At 63.6% G+C, this 19,157-nt stretch overlaps 2 protein-coding genes across 11 annotated transcripts in view; one reads left to right on the top strand and one right to left on the bottom strand.

Annotated features, from left to right (window-relative positions):
- LOC120585895 (uncharacterized) overlaps positions 1 to 3,753 on the bottom strand; it is a 6,624-nt gene extending 2,871 nt beyond the window's left edge. For both annotated transcript variants that reach the window (XM_039842413.1, XM_039842414.1), the window contains exons 1-2: positions 3,453 to 3,753; positions 682 to 1,198 (exon numbers count right to left, since the gene is read on the bottom strand). Coding sequence is in view for 1 of the 2 variants with exons in the window: in XM_039842414.1 (XP_039698348.1) it covers positions 682 to 811 (130 nt within the window). In the remaining variant the exon portion in view is untranslated. The remainder of the gene's footprint in view (positions 1 to 681; positions 1,199 to 3,452) is intronic.
- PRDM16 (PR/SET domain 16) overlaps positions 1 to 19,157 on the top strand; it is a 293,758-nt gene that overhangs the window by 201,943 nt on the left and 72,658 nt on the right. The gene's annotated exons all lie outside the window — the stretch shown is intronic.

The following is a 19,157-nucleotide window of genomic DNA, read 5'->3' as shown; positions in this document are numbered from 1 at the left end:
TGTGCGGTGCCTGGGTTTCTGTGCAGGCCTCTGCTCCCCGGCTGCCGGGCGCCCGGGCCGGAGGAAACGGGCCAGGAATAAACGGTCTGCCGCTTGACTCCCCTTACATCGGTTTCTTCCCCTCAAGAGGCTATAAATCTCACGCTCCTTGTAAAAACAACTTTACAACAGCTGAGAGCCCTGGACCCGCCCGCTCCGCCGTGGCCTGTGGACAGGGCAGTGCACTCGAGGGCAGACTCCCGCCCCGCTCCCCTCCCGGGACCCTGGGGGCCCCATCCTGCCCCGCCTCTGAGACCAGCCGCAGGGGAGCCCGTGCTGGTTTGTGGGCTCCTCCTGCCATCCAGCGTCCTCCCAGACCTGGGGTGGGCCTGGACGTGAGGGCCCTTCGACAGGGCGTGAAACGTCTTATCACCCAGACGTCAGCTCAGTAGTGCTTGGTCCACCCTCTATCCTCCCAAACCTGCGCACCGCTGAGGACCCGCCACCCCTGCTGATGCCCCGGCAGAAATGAGGACAGGTCCGCCATGTCCTTCCACGCGTGGCCCTTGGCCTTCTGAGTTTACCACTTTCCTGCCAATGGCTGGTTAACGGGCCCCGCTGCTCCCGGCCGCGGCAGGGCTGCTGGCACCTCGGTGGATGGTGCGTCACGTCTGGGCAGCTGCCGGCTCCCAGGGAACTTACTGTGACTCAGCCAGTGGGGACGGACTCCCGCGTTGGCTTTGAGGTGTCCTAGTGATGCGCAGGGACCAGCCCGCGGTGTCCGTGAGCTTCTTGAAGCACTGCGTGTGCCCGATGGGAGATGAGACGCCATGGCCGTCTTTCGAAGGGGACTCCACAGAGGTCCTGGCACTTAGTGCTCAGGAGCGTCAGGGCCACTGAGAACAGCGGCCCTCGTGGTGTCTGTTGTGGCAGCCAGCCGTGCGTTTGGGAACCGCCAGACATCTGCCATCCTCAAGGCAACTTAAGAAGTCGGACCGCCCCGGCTCGGAAGAGCCAGCAAAAACCCGGGTGCTCGGGCTGCAGCTGGGGGCGGGCAGTTTCTCGGCTGGACCGTCGGGCCCCACGTGCAGCCAGAGCTGCGGGCGGAAGCCGCTCCGTGAGTGGGCGGAAGCCGCGCTGCTCTGCCAACCTCGCGGGCGCCGTCCTTCCTCTCGGGAGGGGCTTCCTGGGACCCTGAGGCGGGCAGCGAGACGATCCTCTGCGGGAGAAGGGAATTATGGGGAATGGGAGCCCCACCCACCGCAGTGGGCACCTGTGAGCCCCAGGCCAGGGAACCCCTGGCCCTCACCACGGGCCGGGACAAACATGACAGTCATAAGAAGCACCATCGGGTGCAGAGGTTCCCGGGCCACCGCCCCTTCCAGCCCGACTGCCTTCAATCCAGAGCAGTGACGATGGCGAGGCCCCACATCCCGGGACCTGTCAACAAAGAGGGCTTTTTCCCCAGCGCTGCCGCGCCCGGCGTGGCCAGGGACAATGTGACGGCTTATGTAACGCCGTCAAAGAGGCCTTTTCAGCTCACGGCGCTCAGGCTCGCAGCTCTGCACATTCCATGTCTCCCTGGGCGGCTGCTGGGCCAGGTGGGACCGGGCGCTGGATGCGCCTGCAACACCTTCCTCCCGGGATGCAGGGAAGGGGCTTGCTGGGTGCCCAGGAGGAGTGAGAGGCAGGTCCGCAGCTGAAGGAGGACTCGCGAGTCAGAAGCCCAGGCGGGCGGCGGGCAGAGGAGCTGACCGCTCCTGGACACTCGCCTCCCGCAGCCCGAGAGCTCAGCGTGCACTTGGTACAGGCAGGACGGTCTCAGTGGCACAAGGACCCCGTCCCTCCTCCCCGGCCACGCCATAAAGGGGGCACGGGTGGGACTTTTATGCCAGCTGGGGGCCCTGGGGGCCCAGGGGGGGACTCACTCTGCGGAGCTGCACCACCCCGTCCTGACCAGTCTCCTCCGCTCTGAGGCCTCCATCACTCGGCCCCACTTCCTGCCCGTCCTGGACCCTGGGCGAGGCTGGAGGAAGGGTGCATGGGGGGGTCTGGGCAGAGCACCCCAACGTCACGTATGCCCCCAGAACCCCAGCCTCCGAGTGCCTCCCCACACACGGAGGGTCGCTGTGCCCAGAGGACCCCCCCCACCACCCTGGGAGCCACTCAGCTCCAGGTCCCACCTCCTGTTCTCACGTTCCGATTTAAGGGGCACGCTCCCCCGAAGGGTCACCCGAAACCCCAGACCCCCTGCGAGGGGCGCGGGCCTGTCTCCCAGGAAATCTCCCCATCACGGGCAGGGCCCCCTGGTGGTGGGCAGCAGAGCAGGACAGGTGGCAAGGGGACACCTGGGCGAGGTGAGCCCTGGCTGGCAGGTGGGTCAGACCGCCCAGTGGGCACGGTGCAGGCTGGCTCCATCCTGTTGGGTCCACGCTCTCCCTGGGGGACAAAGCCAGGGGACACTCCTCCCGTCAGCGGTGGCCTGTGGAGGCCCCAACCACAGCCCCAAAGGAGAGGGCACACGCGTCCTGCTGGGCTGTCCCCACCCCTGGCCCCCGCTGGAGCAGGCTTCCTGGAAGGGGGCCTGAGGCCGGCTCCCAGGGGCTGTCAGTGTCCTGGGCTGCCATAGCAAAGTGCCACCAACCAGGTGACCTTAACAACACGTCTTCCTCTCGCAGCTCTGGGGCTGGAGGGCGGAGGTCAGGGCAAGGGCGGGGCTGGCTCCTCGGGAGGCTTGGAGGGAGCGTGCACCCCGAGCCATCCCCCCGCTTCTGGGGTGGCCGGCGTCCCTGGCATTGTCGAGGCATCGCCCCGACCTCTGACCCCTCGTCACACGGCTTCTCCCTGTGGGTCAGTGCACTTCTCATGAGGACAGCAGTCGTTGGATTGAGGGCCACCCTGGCCCCCCACTCCCGAATCAAGTCTCAGTCTGAGGTTCCAGGCGCGAATTTTAGGGGGCACTGGTGAACCCACCACGGAAACCGCAGTCGGCTCTAGGGGAGGGTGGTTGCTGCAGGGTTGGCCCTGGACCCTCCGCCCTGGCCTGGGGTCCTGCTGACCAAGGGCACTGGCCGGAGGACCCACCACCCTTGGTGAAGCCGCCATGTGCCAAACCCGGGACCCGCCGTCTGCACCGTCGCCCCTGAATCCCAGCTGTGCCTGCGTGCGCGGCCCCTGCCCAGGGCTGACCAGAGGAGTGGAAAGAAGGCCCGGGGCCCAGGGGACCAGGCGGAGCCACCGTCCCAGCATGCACCGGGGGGGTGGTCTCTAGGCACCTTCCGCCTCGCGCCTGTGCCTGCCTGGTGGGCCTGCCGGCGGGGGGCCGCTGTGCCCCAGGCTGGGGACTGAGACGGGGTTTCCTGCTCCCGCCTGGACACCCCTGGGTCAAGTGTCTCCTCGGTCTCCTGGGGTCTGGACTACAGCTGGAAGGCCCCGGCTGAGGCCACGTCTCAGCGACAGGCCCCGACACTCACCCTAAAACTGGTCCTTGGCATTCGAAATCTTTAGCGTCTGCTTCCTTCTGCTGCTTTCTGAATTTTCATTTGGCAAAAAGTCTCCTCGAAGCCAGCTCCACAGACTCGTGAGAATTCAGGGCTGACATAGTCCGCGCCCGGTGGCGCTGGCCCCACGCACGCGGACTCCACGTTTGAGATCTCTGCTTGAGGAGGCGGTGACATCCCAGATCGGGGAGGCTGGTTCCAGAAAGAACCCAGCAGCCAGGGAGGCAGACGTTCTGATGGGCAGCCTCTGCCGGGGCCCCTCTGCTCGCTGCCTGCCCCCCTTCTCCACGGACATTTGTCCCCTCGGTCCCCTCCCCCTGCCCCACCCCAAACCCCACTCCCAGGCGTCATCTGTCAAGGCTCGTCACACGACTGGGACCGGGTGGGAATTCTGTTTATCCGACAATAAGTGGTGTGACTCAGGCCCTGATCCGGTGACCGACACTCAGCGCCCCGCCCGCCCGCAGACGGCCGGGGTGGGGAGCCAGGCCCGCGTGGGAGGCCAAGTCACAGTGGCGGAGGGGACACACAGGCCCTGGGGTGGCACGCGGGTCCCCAGGTGTGCTGCCTGGGCATCACGGCCGCCCACCCAGGGGGATGGCCCTCGAGAGGGTCCGCGTGGGCGCCTCAGAGCTTCGGGAAGGAACCCCGCTTCCTGCCAGGCCCCCCCAGGCGGCCCTCCCCAGGCCGGGTCCGGACAGCGTGTCCTCACGTCCCCACGGCAGCGGCGGGAGTCGGCGTCTCCCCGCACTCTGAGCAGACGCACCAGCCACGGGAGGAAACACGCGGGAAACGCCGGGGTCTCTCAGGCAGGGGACAGGGCGGGGGTCTCTGGGGACCAGGACGCCTCTGGCTGGAGGGCTATCCCGGTGCTCACGCTGTAGGGCGCCTGAGTCCACACCTCACGCCCGGGGATCTGGGGTTCTGGACCGGCTCGTGGGGTCCTGGGAGGGAGGCTCCCACGGCTGAGCGGTGAGCCGGCCGGCCCTGGAGACGCCTCGAGGACCCCCCACATCCCCACAGCTGCTATGGCTCTGGGGCTCTGAGTGTCTCCTTGCCAGGCTTTGTCACTCTGGAAAACACCGATGCACGGGGTTAGATCATCCCGTCATGAGGCCACCCTGTGCGGTGAGGGACGTTCACAGCATCTCGGCCTCCGCCCGCCAGATGCTGGTGACAGCCAGACTCGCCCAGACACTGCCAAGTGCCGGGGCTTGCCTTCAGGCAGGGGGCGGCATGCCAGCGGTTTTCATCATCCCCTGGCAGCTGGGCACCCACAAAGGTGGGTGGGAAACTCACAGAGACCCTCCCAGTTCAAAGGGCTGCAGGCCACAGCGTCCTACCTGGTGCCGAGAGACACCATGGACACCGTGTCACCAGGGCCCCTGCTCTGGAACAAAGACAGTCTCAGGCAAAGATGCTTTTGTGCCAGGAGCGAGTTTTATTAGGTCCTGGGCGACCTCCCACCAAGAGAAGCAGGCTTGGTGTCACGGCCAGCAGCACTCTGGAGCCCCCACATGCTGGCTCCGCAGCCCGGCGCAATTTTGGGCACGTTATCTGACCCTCTGTGCCTCAGTTTCCCTACTGTAAAAAGGCGAGAAGCCCGTCGTTGTCCCTGGCTTTGTGGTCAGACCCAGCAAGGCAGCGTGGGTGCCGCGCCCTGCCCGCCCCCGCCCCTTTCCGAGGGCGGAGCGAGGAAGCCCCCCCACCCACTGCCCCCAAGAGCCTCAAAACTATTCCGTTAAAGCCGGGCATGGGTGGAAGCTGGAGCAGAGCCAATACGCAGGGAACCCCAGGCTGGACGCACTGTCTGCTCCAGGGGGCCAGGCACGCTCCTGGGCATGGCCTCACCGCACAGACAGCTCCCCGGTTCCCCCTGCCTAGGGGCCTCGAGGGGCCGGTGTTGGGGCTGACCTCCAGCGGAGCTGTGGTGGGGCACGAGCTCTCGGGTCTCTGGCAGGAGACAGGAGGGCCAGTCATGGCGGAGGGGCCGTCCTGGGCTCTGGGGTGCAGTGGGGGGCAGGGGGCTCCTGCCGCTTCTCCGTCTAAAGGGTTAAACATCAGAGAAGGACCCCTCAGACTCAGCAACCCTCATGTCCCCACCCTCTGCCATGTCTCACCACTGGATTTGTGTGTCCAGTTTTGCAAGAAAAAGATCGCTGGGCTTCCTGGGGTGAGCTGAGAGGGCCTTGGCCGGCCTGCGGAGCCACCTTTGCTCCAGCCTGGGAGGGAGCTGAGGGGCTTGCCATGGACCTTGAGACTCAGTGTGTCTAGGGCAATGGACACAAGGTCCGTAGTTGTCCTGACCTCAACTTGTAAAGGAAGCCGACGAGGAAGCGGCCGTGGGCTCGCCAGGAGGAGGCCCCTGCGGGAGCACTGTGTGCTGGATGCTACTCAGTCCTGAGGCGCTGGGGAGGCTGTCGGGCTGCCCAGCCCCGGCCAGGGCAGAGCACAGAGGGCAGAGGGCAGCCCCGGTGAGCCCGCGCCCTCCCAGCTGCCAGGCCCAGGGGACCGGGAGCCATCCTGGCAGCAGGAGAACGAGCAGGGAGGAGGAACACCTCTGGGCGGCACAGGGTCCTGGAGTGGCTCCTGCCTGGGGAGCTTGGAGCCTCAAGATACACCCCCTGGACCCCTTCAGCCTCCAGCTCGCCCAGTGCGCACCCCTTAGAGGTCTCTTCAGGTCTGGGAAGGGATGCACTCGGGCCCTGAGCAAGGGGGGCGCTGCGGGGGATCCCCTCAGGAGGGAGGCTTCGGACTCACTGTCCCTTTAAGAATCAAGCGTGTCTGGGCTGCCAGCATCTCTGGTTCCCATGACAGGTGATGACGGGGAGAGGCTTTCCGGAGATCGGCACGAGAATTCTCGCCCAAGAGGGTTAAGGGTGTCTCTGAGACTCCCGACCACCCACTTCACCTTGGTCTTGTCGGGCCCGCAGCCTTTAACCCTCGCCTAGCCGTGCTGCAGGCTACCTAGCCGGACATCTGCAGACCTCGGTCCCCTTGAGCACCGGCGGTGGTGACCTTGAGCAGAGAGAGCACATTCCAGCTCTGGTCCCTGCTCCGGTCCCCCCGTCTCGTCCTCCCCCGTCTGCGGCTCCCCGTGCACCGTCCGCCAGCCCGAATCTCTGTTCACTGTAAAGTGTGAAGCTCCCCTGTCTCCGTGCACCCTGGTGGTGGCCACGCTCCTGTCCCCCAGCCACCTTCCAGCTCCGAACCCCAAGTCAGACGCCCCCTGAGGACCCGCTCTTCCTGCCTTCCAGAGCAAACCAGATAAAGCGTCCGTTGGCTGCGGGGGCCACGTGAGTCCAGGCACAGGACATAGCTGCGGGGCTGGCTGTCTGGAGGAGCTCGTGAGGACGAGGCAGACCCGGAGACCCCCGGATCTTTGGCTGGAACCGAGGCGGCCCCCTCACTGGAGCTGAGGAGGGAGCCCAGCGACGCCCCGTCTCCCTGCCCCGGAGCGCGGCAGCCAGACATGTTCTCACCTGCTGCTCCCAGGCAGAAAGCGGAGCCGGCCTCGCGTGCCTGCCAGGGTCAGGGGGTGACCAGATAAGCGCAGGCCCTTTGTGTGGGGAGCTCGGCTGTCAGCTCACAGGAAGCGGCCTGAACGCAGGACAATGGCACTCACCTGGAGTGGGGGGCTGCAGCCGGCCCCATCTGATAAGAAGAGACACCAAACCCACACCACAGCACCCCCTCCCCTCCCCGCCCACCGCAGCCGCCAGCCCACGCCAGTCTGCTCCCTGCCCACCAGCCTGGGACGGCCCGGCCTGGGGGCCTGCCCTGGCCTCTCCCCGGGTGGGCTGTGGCCCTGTGGACTGCAGAGGGCCACCGGGAAATGCACCTCTCCGCTGTCCCTTCCCCCTTGCTGGCTTGATGGGGCACATTCCTCGGAGCCACCCGCCCGGAGTCCAGGGACCGAGGCTGAGCTTGTGCCACACACAGGGCCAGGCGGCCGGGACATGCTGACCTCCCTGCCCCGAGTCTAGTGATTGATAGGCCCGGCCACCTCCTCAGAGGACAGTCCTGTCGGGACTCCCCCAAACTGGAGACGCTCCACAAACATGAGAATATTCCGGGCTGTTTCCAGCTTAAGCAACCACCAAAAGTGACAGGAACCAGGAGGGTGGGGAGGGGGCCCCGGGCATGTTCTTTAGGAAGTGAGCCGGGTCCTGGAGGAAAACCGTGTGCCCAAACCCCCTAATTAGTGGGAGCAGGATCCTGGTGCCCGGGACGCGGCAGCCCCTCCGGTGGGGACGGGCGGAGACGGTCTTTCTGCCTTCGTTGCTGGGCGCCGTGGGCCGAGGCGTTGGCAAGGAGCTGAGGAGCCGTCGGCCCTGGTCCCCCGTCCCGGGCTCTCTCTCAGCGGCTCGGTTCCGGGCTTACTGTCCCTCGGTGCCGCTCGCCCTCCTCAGTGGACTGGCCGCTCTGCGCACAGCCCTGGAGGGGCCTGGGCCTGCTCCCTTGGGGTCGTTTTTCCACTTGACACAGATGTCCCCAAGTCTCAGAGGATGAGGGAGGGGTGGCCCCCATGTCTGGGCAGTGACTTGCCCACAACCTTGAAATAGAAAGCCTGGCCTTGGGGCTGGGCAAGCACCCCCTGGGCAGGGGCTGGCTGCCACCCACCCGCGGCCTTGTGTCCCGGGCAGGCCCCCCTGCTGGGAACATCAGCCCACCCCGCCTCTGGCCAGCCCTGCCCCAGGGGCTCAACCTACCTCACCCTCAGGTGGCCACTCTGCTGAATCTGCTGCAAGCTTTCCCAGCCCACTACCTGATGTGTTTGGGGGGAGGGGGCGCTTGGAAATCGTAATTAGATTCCTCTTCGCATTGTGTACTAGTTCCCAAGAAAATCATCTATTAATTGATTCCAATTACTCTTAATTGTTTCTCATACATTTCAATTAGCAGCCCTGTTGTTAGAGGCGGGAGCTCTGGGTGAGACCAGCAATCATGAGCCTTCAGCGGCAGGGCCTGGGGAGTCCAGGCCTCGGCTGTGCCCGTGCCCCGCAGCCCTGGGAGGCGGGGACTGTCCTTCCTCTGGAGCTTCAGGGCCTCCTGCCTCCACCTCGGGCAGGGCAGGGGGATGGCCCAGGGCCTCGCCACCGCCCCACCCTGGGCGGGCAGTGACTCGGGACCCAGAGCCCCTTCGCTGTCGTGAGTTCCGCTTGGTCGTTTGGTTTCGTGTTTTTTTCTAAATCAGGCGTAAGTGTCAAGGGCTGATTTTTTTATTACAGTAAAATACATGTAACATAAATGTATCATTTTAGCCATTAAAAAGCGTGCACTTCAGTGGCATTTAGCACATGCACAAAGCTGTGCGCCCATCCCTCTGTCATGGGCCCCGAAGGAGACCCCGACCCCACCAGCAGCCACCCCACCCCATCCTCCAGCCCCAGACACCGCTGCTACTTGCTGTCTCCATGGACTTGCCCCGTTCTGGACCCCGCATGTGAACAGAACAGTAAATACGCAGCCTCTTGTGGCTGCCTATGTCCGCTCAGCAGCGTGTTTTGGGGGTGTCAGGCATCCCGGAGCAGTGTGCCGGGCTCTGCACGGCAGGAGGACAGTCCACTGTGGATGGACCCCATTCTGCTCGCCGGTTCAGCTGTCGACGGACTTCCGGTGGTTGGGAACGGGCTGCTGCGGACACCTGCGGCCAGGGTCCGGCTCTTTGGGGTGCACTTCCAGGGGTGGGATTGCTGGGTCATACGCTTGTCTGCGGGTGTCGCGGTGACAAAGTACAATCACGTTGGTGGCAGAGGTGGTGGGAAGGAAGGCTACGGCGTCCCGGGGTGGTGGGGCCTTGAGTCAATGAGGCAGAAGCATCGGGGACCCCCGCGGCAGGGCGGGGTCTGGCTCGGGCGGCCGGGGGCCCTGCGTGCTCGCCGGCTGTGGTGGAGAAGCCAGTTCCCATGAGAGGAGGGCTCTGAGCCCGAAGCAGCAGCCTGGGAAGGAACCTGGGGCCCTGAGCCTGCAGACCCGGAACCCTGACTCTGGAGCGTCCCCCAGTTCCTCCAGCTGTGTCAGGATTGCAGGAATGGGGGCTCAGACCAGGACGACAGGATCGGAGGGGAGAGACCCGCCCCTGGAATGTGCAGAGGGAGCCTCACCCCGGGTCAAAGCCCCTTCCTCCCAAAGCTTCTGGAACCATCCCTGTGGCAAGAGCCATCATGGTCCAGCTGGCAGGCTTGGTGTCCAGCTGACTCGACGCGTCTTTGAATCACACGACGTGTGATCAGGGCCGGTGCACCATCCCGGGGCATCCGCGTCCTCACCTGTCACACGGAGACGGGCCTGCGAAGCAGCCCTACACCTGAGGACCCGAGGCCGGGGTCCGCGTGGCCCACCGCAGACACGATGTCATCAGGCAGCTCGCGGAGCGCGGCGTGATCCGGAGCCTTCCGGGTGCAGAGCCACGAGCCCGGGTGCCGGGTCAAGGTTGGGGCTGCCATCGGCAAGGCCACGAGCCTGAAGAGATGCCCAGGGCACGAGAAAGCCGGAAGCCCGGCCCTCCCATTCCCCGAGGGCGCCCGGACCTCGCCCAGGCCGTTCCCAAAGTCGAATGTGGCCAGGCAGGGCCAGGTCCTCCAGTCCTGGTCACCACGGTGTCTCGGCGCGTCCCAGCATCACCCTCAAACGTTAGCCCATCCGTCCCCGCCCCTCCTGCTTGCTGGGAAAGAAGGCGGATGCAGAACAAGCCCTCGATGCTGTGATGCCGAGGCCGCCAGCCCTGGCGCTGGAAGAGATGGCCGTGAGGGGCCCGGAGGCCTCGCCTGGAGACCGCCTGGGCTCTGTGCCCCGCGGGCCTCCGTCGCCCCCCGGCCACTTCCGGCTTCTCCCAAGCTCTCCAAAGTGCCTCTCAGCTCCGCCCGTGACGAGTCCCGGAGGAGCAGCCAGGATGTGACTAACTGCGAACCGACGTTGCAGACGAGGGGGCGCAAGGAGGCCGTCGACGACCCGTGCCCGACGGCGGTGTCTGCACCCCAGCAGGATGCCGCCCTGTGTGCGCAGGGCCAGAGGCACCCCCGGGGTGACGCGGACGCAGCGGGTGAAGGCTGAGCGTTCTGTGCGGGGGCCTGAGCGGGGGTGGGGTGCGGGGGGCCGCAGGGCCGTCCCGTGGGAGGAAGTGCACCTCACAGGCAGCCCCTCCCAGCCCTTCCGCTTCGGAAAGAGAATGAAAGGCCGTTATTGACGGCGGGCGAGGGGCCGGGCGGGACCCGGGAGGACATGGGGGCCCCCGCCCCCCGCCCCTCGAGGCCTCCACAGAGAGCACGTTCTTCACCCCGCCAGGCGCGTGTCCGAAAGTGTGCTTAACGAGGCCCTAAGGGGAGCGGAGTCTTGTGTGTTTTACGTTTCGACCGGCCAATCCAAACAAACAAACAGAACTTCAAAGGAGCCAGTGTGTCGGGGGACATCTGAAATCTAACCTCTGGCTGAGGTTTGAAAAGGAAAACACGCCTCGGACATCAACCTGCAAATAAACTTCCCAAAGGAAAACATGTACCTCTTTCAAAATCCGCCCTCATCCCGCACTCTGTCCCGTGTCCGGGTAGAGAGGGCCAGCCTGGCACGCGGGACGGGAGCTGCCTGCCCAGCCCTCCGAGCACCCACAGCCCCGGCCAGCAGCCTCGGGGCCAGGCCACCGCGTGCTCGGGGGGTGGGGGCTGCACGGTCCCCGGTGACCCAGGGCCAGCTGCAGTCCAGATTCAGATCTGGTCAGAGAGCGGACAGAGGAGGTTGTGATGTCTCTGTTGACGAACACCCCCAAGCGTCGCCGAATAAATTATGCGTGAGCCAGTCCCCTGGGCTGTGTGGGGACTGTGGAGGGACAGGGACACTGTGGCCCCTCAGACACAGCCAAATGGAGGGCTGGGAGTGCGTGTGCGTGAGGATGTGTGGGCATGTGGGAATGTTTGCACGTGCATTTGTGTGGGCACGTGTTACGTGTGTGCATGTGTGGGGCGTGTGCCCATATAGGTGTGCACGTGTGTGCGTCGGTGTGTGTCTGCCTGTGTGCACGCCCCCGCGGAAGTGTACCTCAGGAGAAGGTAGAGGAGGGGCTCCCCAGAGCGGGTGGGTTTCCTCCCCGCTGCCGTGAGCTCCCCCGGTGCCCCCCTAAGCTGGCGGCCTCTTCTCCTTTGGGGAGAACAGTCTGCAGAGAATCCCGACCCCGAAGCTGCCGTCTGGGGGTGCAGCAAGCACCCAGGACCAAGCCAGGTTCCGGAGACGTCACCCACAGGCCATTATTTCTGGGCGCAGGGACCTGCTTGCTCGAGGCCCGCCCAGTGGCTGCCACACCAATGGAGGGGAGGCTGCTGTGCCGGCCCCACTCCTGGGCGCCCGGGGCCAGCGCGGCCAAGGCTGTGGGCACACTCCGCACGGCCCTGGCAACTCTGAGCCGATAGACCCCCTTCTCGTGATCTGGGACAGTTTTCCTTTGGTCTCTCTGCCTGGGGACGCCAGGTGGCACAGGAGGTAGCACTTCTCATTGATTTGCACGTGCACGCCCCCTCACTCGGTGATCTAGATGGAGCCTGACACCCCGAGCTTTGGCTCTGGAGAAAGAGGGAGGGAGAGAGACATGACACGTGGGGCCCCTGGACACAGCAGACACATGTGCATATGCCGCCATGCATTATGCACAGAAATACACACGGCACATGTGCGTGTGCACACACGTATGCACCCGCAGGCCCACAGGCAAGCACAGACACACGTGTGCGTGCAGAGATGCATATATGCACAGAAACACAAGCCACGTGTGCATGCACACGCAGATACTGTACACGCTCACGTATACACACCCACAGGCACACACGGGCACACACAGACACACGAGCGCACACACGAACACTTAGACACACGCGCATGCACACAGAGGCACACGTGCACACTCAGACACCTCCAGCTTCGTGAGGGTCCAGCCCCAGTTGTCACTTTTTGATTTTCATCCCTCTAGAGAAACGAGCAAACCACGTTCCTTTGGGGCTGCAGGCGACCTTGCCTGGCATTTCCAGGGGAGACTCCATCTGGGGGGGTCGGACACCGAGGGAGGAGAGGGAATGTGCACCTGTCCCCGCCGTGGCACAGGGACTTTCGAGTGCCGCTAGAACCTCCCAGTGGCTGTTGAGGACAGGAACTCTGGGCTCATCGCGAGGGCCCTGTCGGAGCAGGACACTCCATTCACCCCCTAATCTGAGCAACGGACCAAAGAGCAAGAACCTAAGAGGCCCCGGGGCCTCGAGCCAGACTTCCTGATCTCAGAGGTTCCTTTCGAAGTCGGGGGCCAGGAGCGCTGCCCCGTCCGTCCGTCTGCCCGGGACAGGTGGCTGATGGGTATCTCCTGGCTCAGCTCTCATACTGATAACCAGCCTCGGACGCCAGGCCGGGCCCTCGGCTGCCTGGGGACGCACCCGGAGCCCGGGGTCTGGCCCGGGAGCCCTCCGGGTCTCTGCACGTGGATGGGGCGAGGTGTGAAGCTTCGGAACCATTTACCTTGCTCCGTCCCTCCGTCCCAGGCACTCAGAGGACAGTTTCCTGGCCGTGCTGTCCCCCAGCCGCTGAGAACCGAACCGCACGTCGTGGGGTACTGCCCGGTGCAAGCAGGCCTCGGGGACGGGGCGAACCCCCCATCCAGCATGCCCACCTCGGCCCGGTCGAGGCACAGACAGGCCTCGGTGCCACAGAATCGTGACTGGACGGACAGACGGATGAGTGACGGCAGTTGGGGTGATAGCGAGGCCCTGGAAAGTGCTCGGAGCAGAGCGGGGCAGGGGTCTACCTCCCTCAGCAAACCCTCGAGGGCTCCCTGGAGGAGGCGCGGCTTGGGCTGGGACTTAGAGGACAAGGAGACTTTGTCCCCTGCAGAGGGACATAGGCAGGGAGGCCAGACGGGCGTGGGCAGGGATGACCTCGGACAGGTCAGCTGCTTGTCTCACAAAACCCCACCGCCTCCGGCAGAGACAGTGACAGTGACGACCGTACCTTGGGCCTGTGCAGAGCCGAGATCCGGCCTTGGTAGGCAGCATCCGCCCAGCCCTCCCGAGAAGTGCGTCAGCTCCGCTCACCTGCCCAGCACATCCCAGCTGCCAGCACCGGTGGGAGCCGTCGGCTCACGGGGAAAAAGGAATCCACCGGCCAGGGGGCTGAGGGCGGGGGACAGGCGGCCTCTCGTTCCGTGGGAAGATGCCGTGGTTCTGGGTGGGAGGCTGAGGCCGGAAACAGTTGGGACAGGAGTCGGGACCCAGCGTCCCTCCTCGTCCGGGGCCCTCGGACGGCCAGCAGAAGGGAGGTGCGGGGCATTGCTGCCCCCTTCCCCTTCCCTCCCAGAACAATCTGGGGACAGCCCATAACATAATGAGACACGAGCATTTACCCCACCAGCATCTCAGGGAGCGGGGCGGGCAGCAAAATGCCGAGAAGCGCCAGACTCACGCCCCTGCAGAGCCAGCACCATGGGTCGCTGCGTCCGGGGGTGTCTGGAACATTCCCAGGGAAAATAAAACAATTATTTTTGACAATTTGCATCAATACCATCTACATCCCCGCCCCCCACCCCAGGCCTCTCCCCCACTGTCCTCAGGAACAGCCGGCAAACTCAATAAGCCAATTGTTAGATCCATCGATCTTATTTGGGGGCCTGAAAATTCAGCAGACAGCACAGTGTTAAATTATTAACTAAATGTTTCCCCTCGCTGGGGACCTGCTTCTGTAAAGATCATCTAAACGAACAATGGTCTCTTTATGACATTCGCAGCCGGAGGGATGGGCGGGACAGGGAGCAGAAGTCACAGAGTAGGGAGAGGGGCACAGCCGAGCACTGGGGAGTGTCTGGAGGACAGAGCCTGGGGTCCACCCCGGAGGAGGCGGCGCGTGTGCCCCGGGAGACTGGCCCAGGGCACCTCCCACCGGGCAGTGCAGTGCAGGGCCCCCCGTGGGGAGTAGGACCATCCAATAGCAGATGCCCGGGTCTGCCCCAGCCCTGCCTCCCCATCACCCTACGGGATGAGCACCATGCACAGGGCAGAGGGACGTCCGTGGGACCGGGGACAGATGCTTCCTCCGTGCCCCCAGCCAGGCTCCCCCCCGAGCCGGGGTCGGGAGCGCAGAGGCAGTGACAGGGACTCACTCCTGTCCTTCACGCCCAGCAGGGGCCGGGCCGAGACCAGGGTGGATCACAGCCTCGGAAGCTTCCATCTCTTTGAGGGAGGTGGCTGGTGCAGAGTGAGGGCCGAGCTGAGTGCCAGTGACATCTCCTGAAGTGAGGGACCGGGGCCGTCCATCGGAGTGGCAAGCCAGGCTGACCAGCGCCACCCACAGTGAGGAACGGACAAAATAAGGAAGCTTTCTGAATCCGAAGATCAGAAACGTCTTAATTCAGCCGGAGTGAGACCCGCTTCGGGCCAGTCGAGGTGATTTGCTCAGGCTCGCTTTGCTCCACCAGCAGAAGCCGCCAGAGAAGCACACCCAGTGGGTGCCGAGGGCAGCTCCTGGCCAGCACGGTGCCCCCAGGCCACTGACACTCCCCTCCGAACCCCAGAGGTGACCTTGGAACCCCCAGTCCACACGCGAGCACTGATGAGGGCTGAGTGTTTGTTAAGAGGATCTCCTCCCCGTCCCGAGTTCTTTGTGGGAGTTTCGGGAGAGACAGGCCAATGACCCTGTGTCCAGGGAGGCCACCAGGCCGCTAGTGCCTAGAGCGGCTGCACCGTCGGCCACCTGTGCCCTCTACCGGCAGGGAGGGTGGCGTGCAGCACTCGGCGCCCGCAGCATTGAATTCTCTGAGTGCGGAGCGGGCCGGCGGCCCCGTTACGCAGAGGATCGCGAGCCCCGACGAGGGCTGAGCATTTGCTCCGGGGCCGGTCTCGTCCCAGGAGTATCTCACTCAGCTGTTGCCGACAGCCCCACATGGTCGACGGCCCCGTCCTGCAAATCGTGGACCGGAGAGGGTATAAGGCTCACCATCCTGCCAGCAGCGTGGTGCTGAGACTCAGCCCAGCAGCCTGGCTTCAGAGCCTCCGCCGTGCGATGCGTGTCAGACGCGATAACCTGCCCGAACCTGAGTGCGCACTTGGACGGCTGTCGGCAGATGTAACCACCGCCGGAACCGAGATCCCGGCTACTCTCATCGCTCCCGCCCCTTCCAGCCGGCACTCCCCGGGGCAGAGGGCCACCACCGCCCCGACCTGTCTTTGAACTTCACACGAGGAGACTCGCACCATCTGTGCTCCCGTGGCTTCAACAGAATGTCGCAGAGTCACCCGCGTTGAGTGAACGCGGTCGCGTGCGTCAGGAGCGGCCTCTTGTGATGGCACAGGCTCTTGACCCATTGTCCTGTGGGCGGGCATTTCAGCTTGGTGCCAGATTTGGGCCGTCACGAATGCACTTACTCCGAATGTTCGTGCACGGCCGTTGTGCAGACCTAAGTGTTCCTTCCGCCCGCATGGGCCGCCCAGGAGAAAGATGGCTGGGGCCCGGGACGAGCGCACGCCTGAGTTTATAAGGCATCGCCGGGTGGTCTTCCAAAGTGGCGAACTACTTCGCGTTCCCATCCGCAGTGGTCGAAGGTCCCGGTTGCTCCAATTCTCCCTGACGTTTAGCGTCGTTCATCTTTTAAACGCCAACCATTTCGGTGGGTGGGGAGTGGCATCTCGGGGTCGCCGCGTGCATTTCCCGGTGACTAACGGTGTTAAGCACACTTTCGTGTCGTGTGTTTATTAGCCTTGGCTCTAACTATTGTGAAATGTGTTTTTCAGGTGTTTTGTCCACTACTTTAATGCACCGTTGGTCTTTTTAATGATCGACGTGTAGGAGAGCTTTCCGTATTCTGGATACAAGTCCTTGGTCATTTCTATGCATTGCAAGTATTTCCTCCCAGTGGACGGTTTGCCTTTTTTTAATTTATTTTTTTAACAGAGTTTTTTGGTTAGTGGAGGTCTTTAATTTTCGTGTGTGTTTAATGCTTTTTTAGTCTTTTTTTTTTCCAAAATTTTTTCTGTTCCAATTCCTATTTCCTCTCTCCTTCTGGGATCGAGTCACACATACGCCGCGTGCCACGTGGCGCTGTTCATTCACCCTTTCTTCTGCCCTCTCTGCCTCATTATGAAAAGACTTGTTCGTTTCCTGCGTTGTGCTTCTCAGCTCTAGAATTTGGTTCTTCAGTGCATTTTCCATTTCTCCGCTGACATTTCCTATTTATGCGCTCCTTACGACGATCTTTTCCTTTAAGTCTTTGGACGTATTTATCATAGCTGCTTGAAAGCGTTTGTCTGCTAATTCTAACATCTGGGTCCTATCAGAGTTGGTTCATCTTGAATGATTTTTTTCCCTTGACTGTGGGTTACCTGTTCTCGTTTCTTTGTATATTTAGTAGTTCGTCATTGTTGTTTTGTATTGTTTTATTTTACTGGACCTCGTAGATGCTACATTCTGGAAACTGGATTTTGTGATCCCTGAAGAGCACTGGTTTTGTTCTATCAGACCCTTCAGTCACTAGCTGCTCCCCTTACGGCCACCTTGCAGAAGCTGACCACACCCTTGGTTAGGCTGTGTCTTTTTCAGTTTTGCTCTTGGTCTCGGGGTATAGGCTTTGCTTTTAAGGCACAGCCCTTGTCGACTCTTAATGGAAAACCAAAGACGTTCACCAAACCCCTCTGCGTTGGCGGGACTCAGATTCCAGACCCTCCGTCCCCCGCTCTAGCGGGTAGCAGCTGAAACCTCTGCTTAGCTTTCTCAGCCTTGTGGCTGTCGACTCTCACTGGGCTCCTTGAGGTCTTTCCCAGGCGCGGGCGATACAGGAATGAACCCACGACTTGGGGGGTTAACACGCACCCCGGGGCTCACCCGTCCGTGGCACCTTCCTCTCAGGTTTCTCCCCACCTCAACTGACAGCTGCTCCGGCAGCGTCCGACCCCATGCTCGGACGCCTCAATCCGACAAGACCGCGGCTCTCTGGGGAGTTCTAGCCGCCCCGTGCCAGGTGGACTGGGCGGTGGCTTCGAGGGAAAAGCCAGGTGATCGTGGACTTCAGCAGGGCAGCGTCTTCTTTCACGGGCCACATCCTTTAGTTTTCTCCTGCTTTGTGTCACTCTCTGATGCTCTCGAATATTCTTTAAAAACATTTCGTCCAGCGCGTGTAATTGTTATCTGCAGGTGGGTGCATCCGACTCCAGGTGCTCCGCCTTCCCGGGAACAGGAGCATCCAGAGCCCGCTGTCGTGTTCCACACACGTCCATGCGGCTCGTGACGTCATGCTCACTGCAGCCCGGGGAAGGGGCCGGCACGAGCGCCTCTCTCGTTTCGCAGAAGACGACGCAGCTCGTTGCAAACCCCGCACTCTTGGTTCTGATGCGTCTCATGGGTGCCGCCGGACCCCGTCGCCGCCACCCTCAGATGGTCCCTTGCTGCTTCTGCAGCTCAGTCTTTTTTGGCGGACTTTCCTCTCTGACCAGGCTTCCCGGTGTCCCCACCCAGGCCCCCAGGAGCCGACAAGAGCCCCACAGAGGCCATGTGGCCGTGGGCCAGGGTCTGCACTGAGCAAGGGCAGTTGCAGGGGCTGCCTGTGAGCGTGCGTATGAAAGGGGGCATTGAGGGGTGGGCTCCAAGGAGACTCGCCCCAGTCAGGCCCACAATGCCGGCTTTGTGCGGCCGGCAGGGCTGAGCTGAGCGGGCCCTTTCCTTTCTCTCTTAGGGAGAGATTATTTAATTTAAAAATAATTGAATGTGGAAAATGTTGGATACGGAAACTGTTTATCAGGTTTCTCTTTGGGTTCGTCCCCCTGGCTGTGCCCGGGGCGGGGGGCTGCGTGCTCTGAGTTCTGCGTGAAGCGGGCGAGCCTCGGGCACTGACGTGGCTGCTGTGATGAGGGGGCCCCCGGGCTCGGGGGACCTCGGGAGGGGTGCCGGGCTGGCTGGCTGGAGGCGGTGCGCCATCCGAAAGCACGGGTCGAGCCTTCCGGATGCGCCGTGGTTCCCCAAACGTGCCCGCAGTGTGACTCCTCAGTGGCCCCACGCGACACCCCAAGTTCCCGCCTGCATCAGTCCCGGGGTCTCCTTTTCCTCACCCTCACGCACCCCAGTCTCCCAGGGGCCGCGCGAACACCCCCCTTCTCCTGCGCGTCTGCCGCGGCGGCCGGCTCTGCCCCGGTCACCCTCTGAGCCCACACGCGGCACCCTCTGTCCTGGAAGCTCACGCCGACGCCTCCCGGGCCTCCTCCGGGCCACGCACTGGCTTAGGCTGTGTCCGTCTCGGGTTTGCCTCGGGACGCGGGCTTCGCCCGTAAGGCTGAGCCCTCCTGGCTTTCCATGGAAAACCGGTGGTGTCGCCAAGCCCCTCCGAGCGGCTGGCACGCGAGTCCCAGACCCTCCCCGGCCACGACGGGCCGGGCCAGGGGGCACTGGCGGCGCCGTGGGGCAGGCCCACCTCCGACACGCCTGCCTGGGGCACGGCCAGCACCTGGCGAGCACCCGCAGGGCCTGCGCGGACGGAACGTTCGGTCTGCCCGTCGAGTTGGCTCTGGGCCTGCGTGTCTGTGGGCTTTGCCAGCACCTCTCGCCCGGCGTGCATGTGTGCAGCTGACCCTGGGCCGTGCCGCCACTGTCCCTCCCCCAGAGCCCCCCCGCACTGCCGCGGAGCTGGCGCGGGAACAGAACAGGGCGTGGAGGGGCGGGCTCCGGCAGACG

Source organism: Pteropus medius, unplaced genomic scaffold (assembly GCF_902729225.1).
Source record: "Pteropus medius unplaced genomic scaffold, Ma_sr-lr_union100, whole genome shotgun sequence".
Taxonomy (NCBI): Eukaryota; Metazoa; Chordata; class Mammalia; order Chiroptera; family Pteropodidae; genus Pteropus; species Pteropus medius.
The sequence above is the reverse complement of the archived record's forward strand: the minus strand, read 5'-3'. Positions and strand labels throughout refer to the sequence as shown.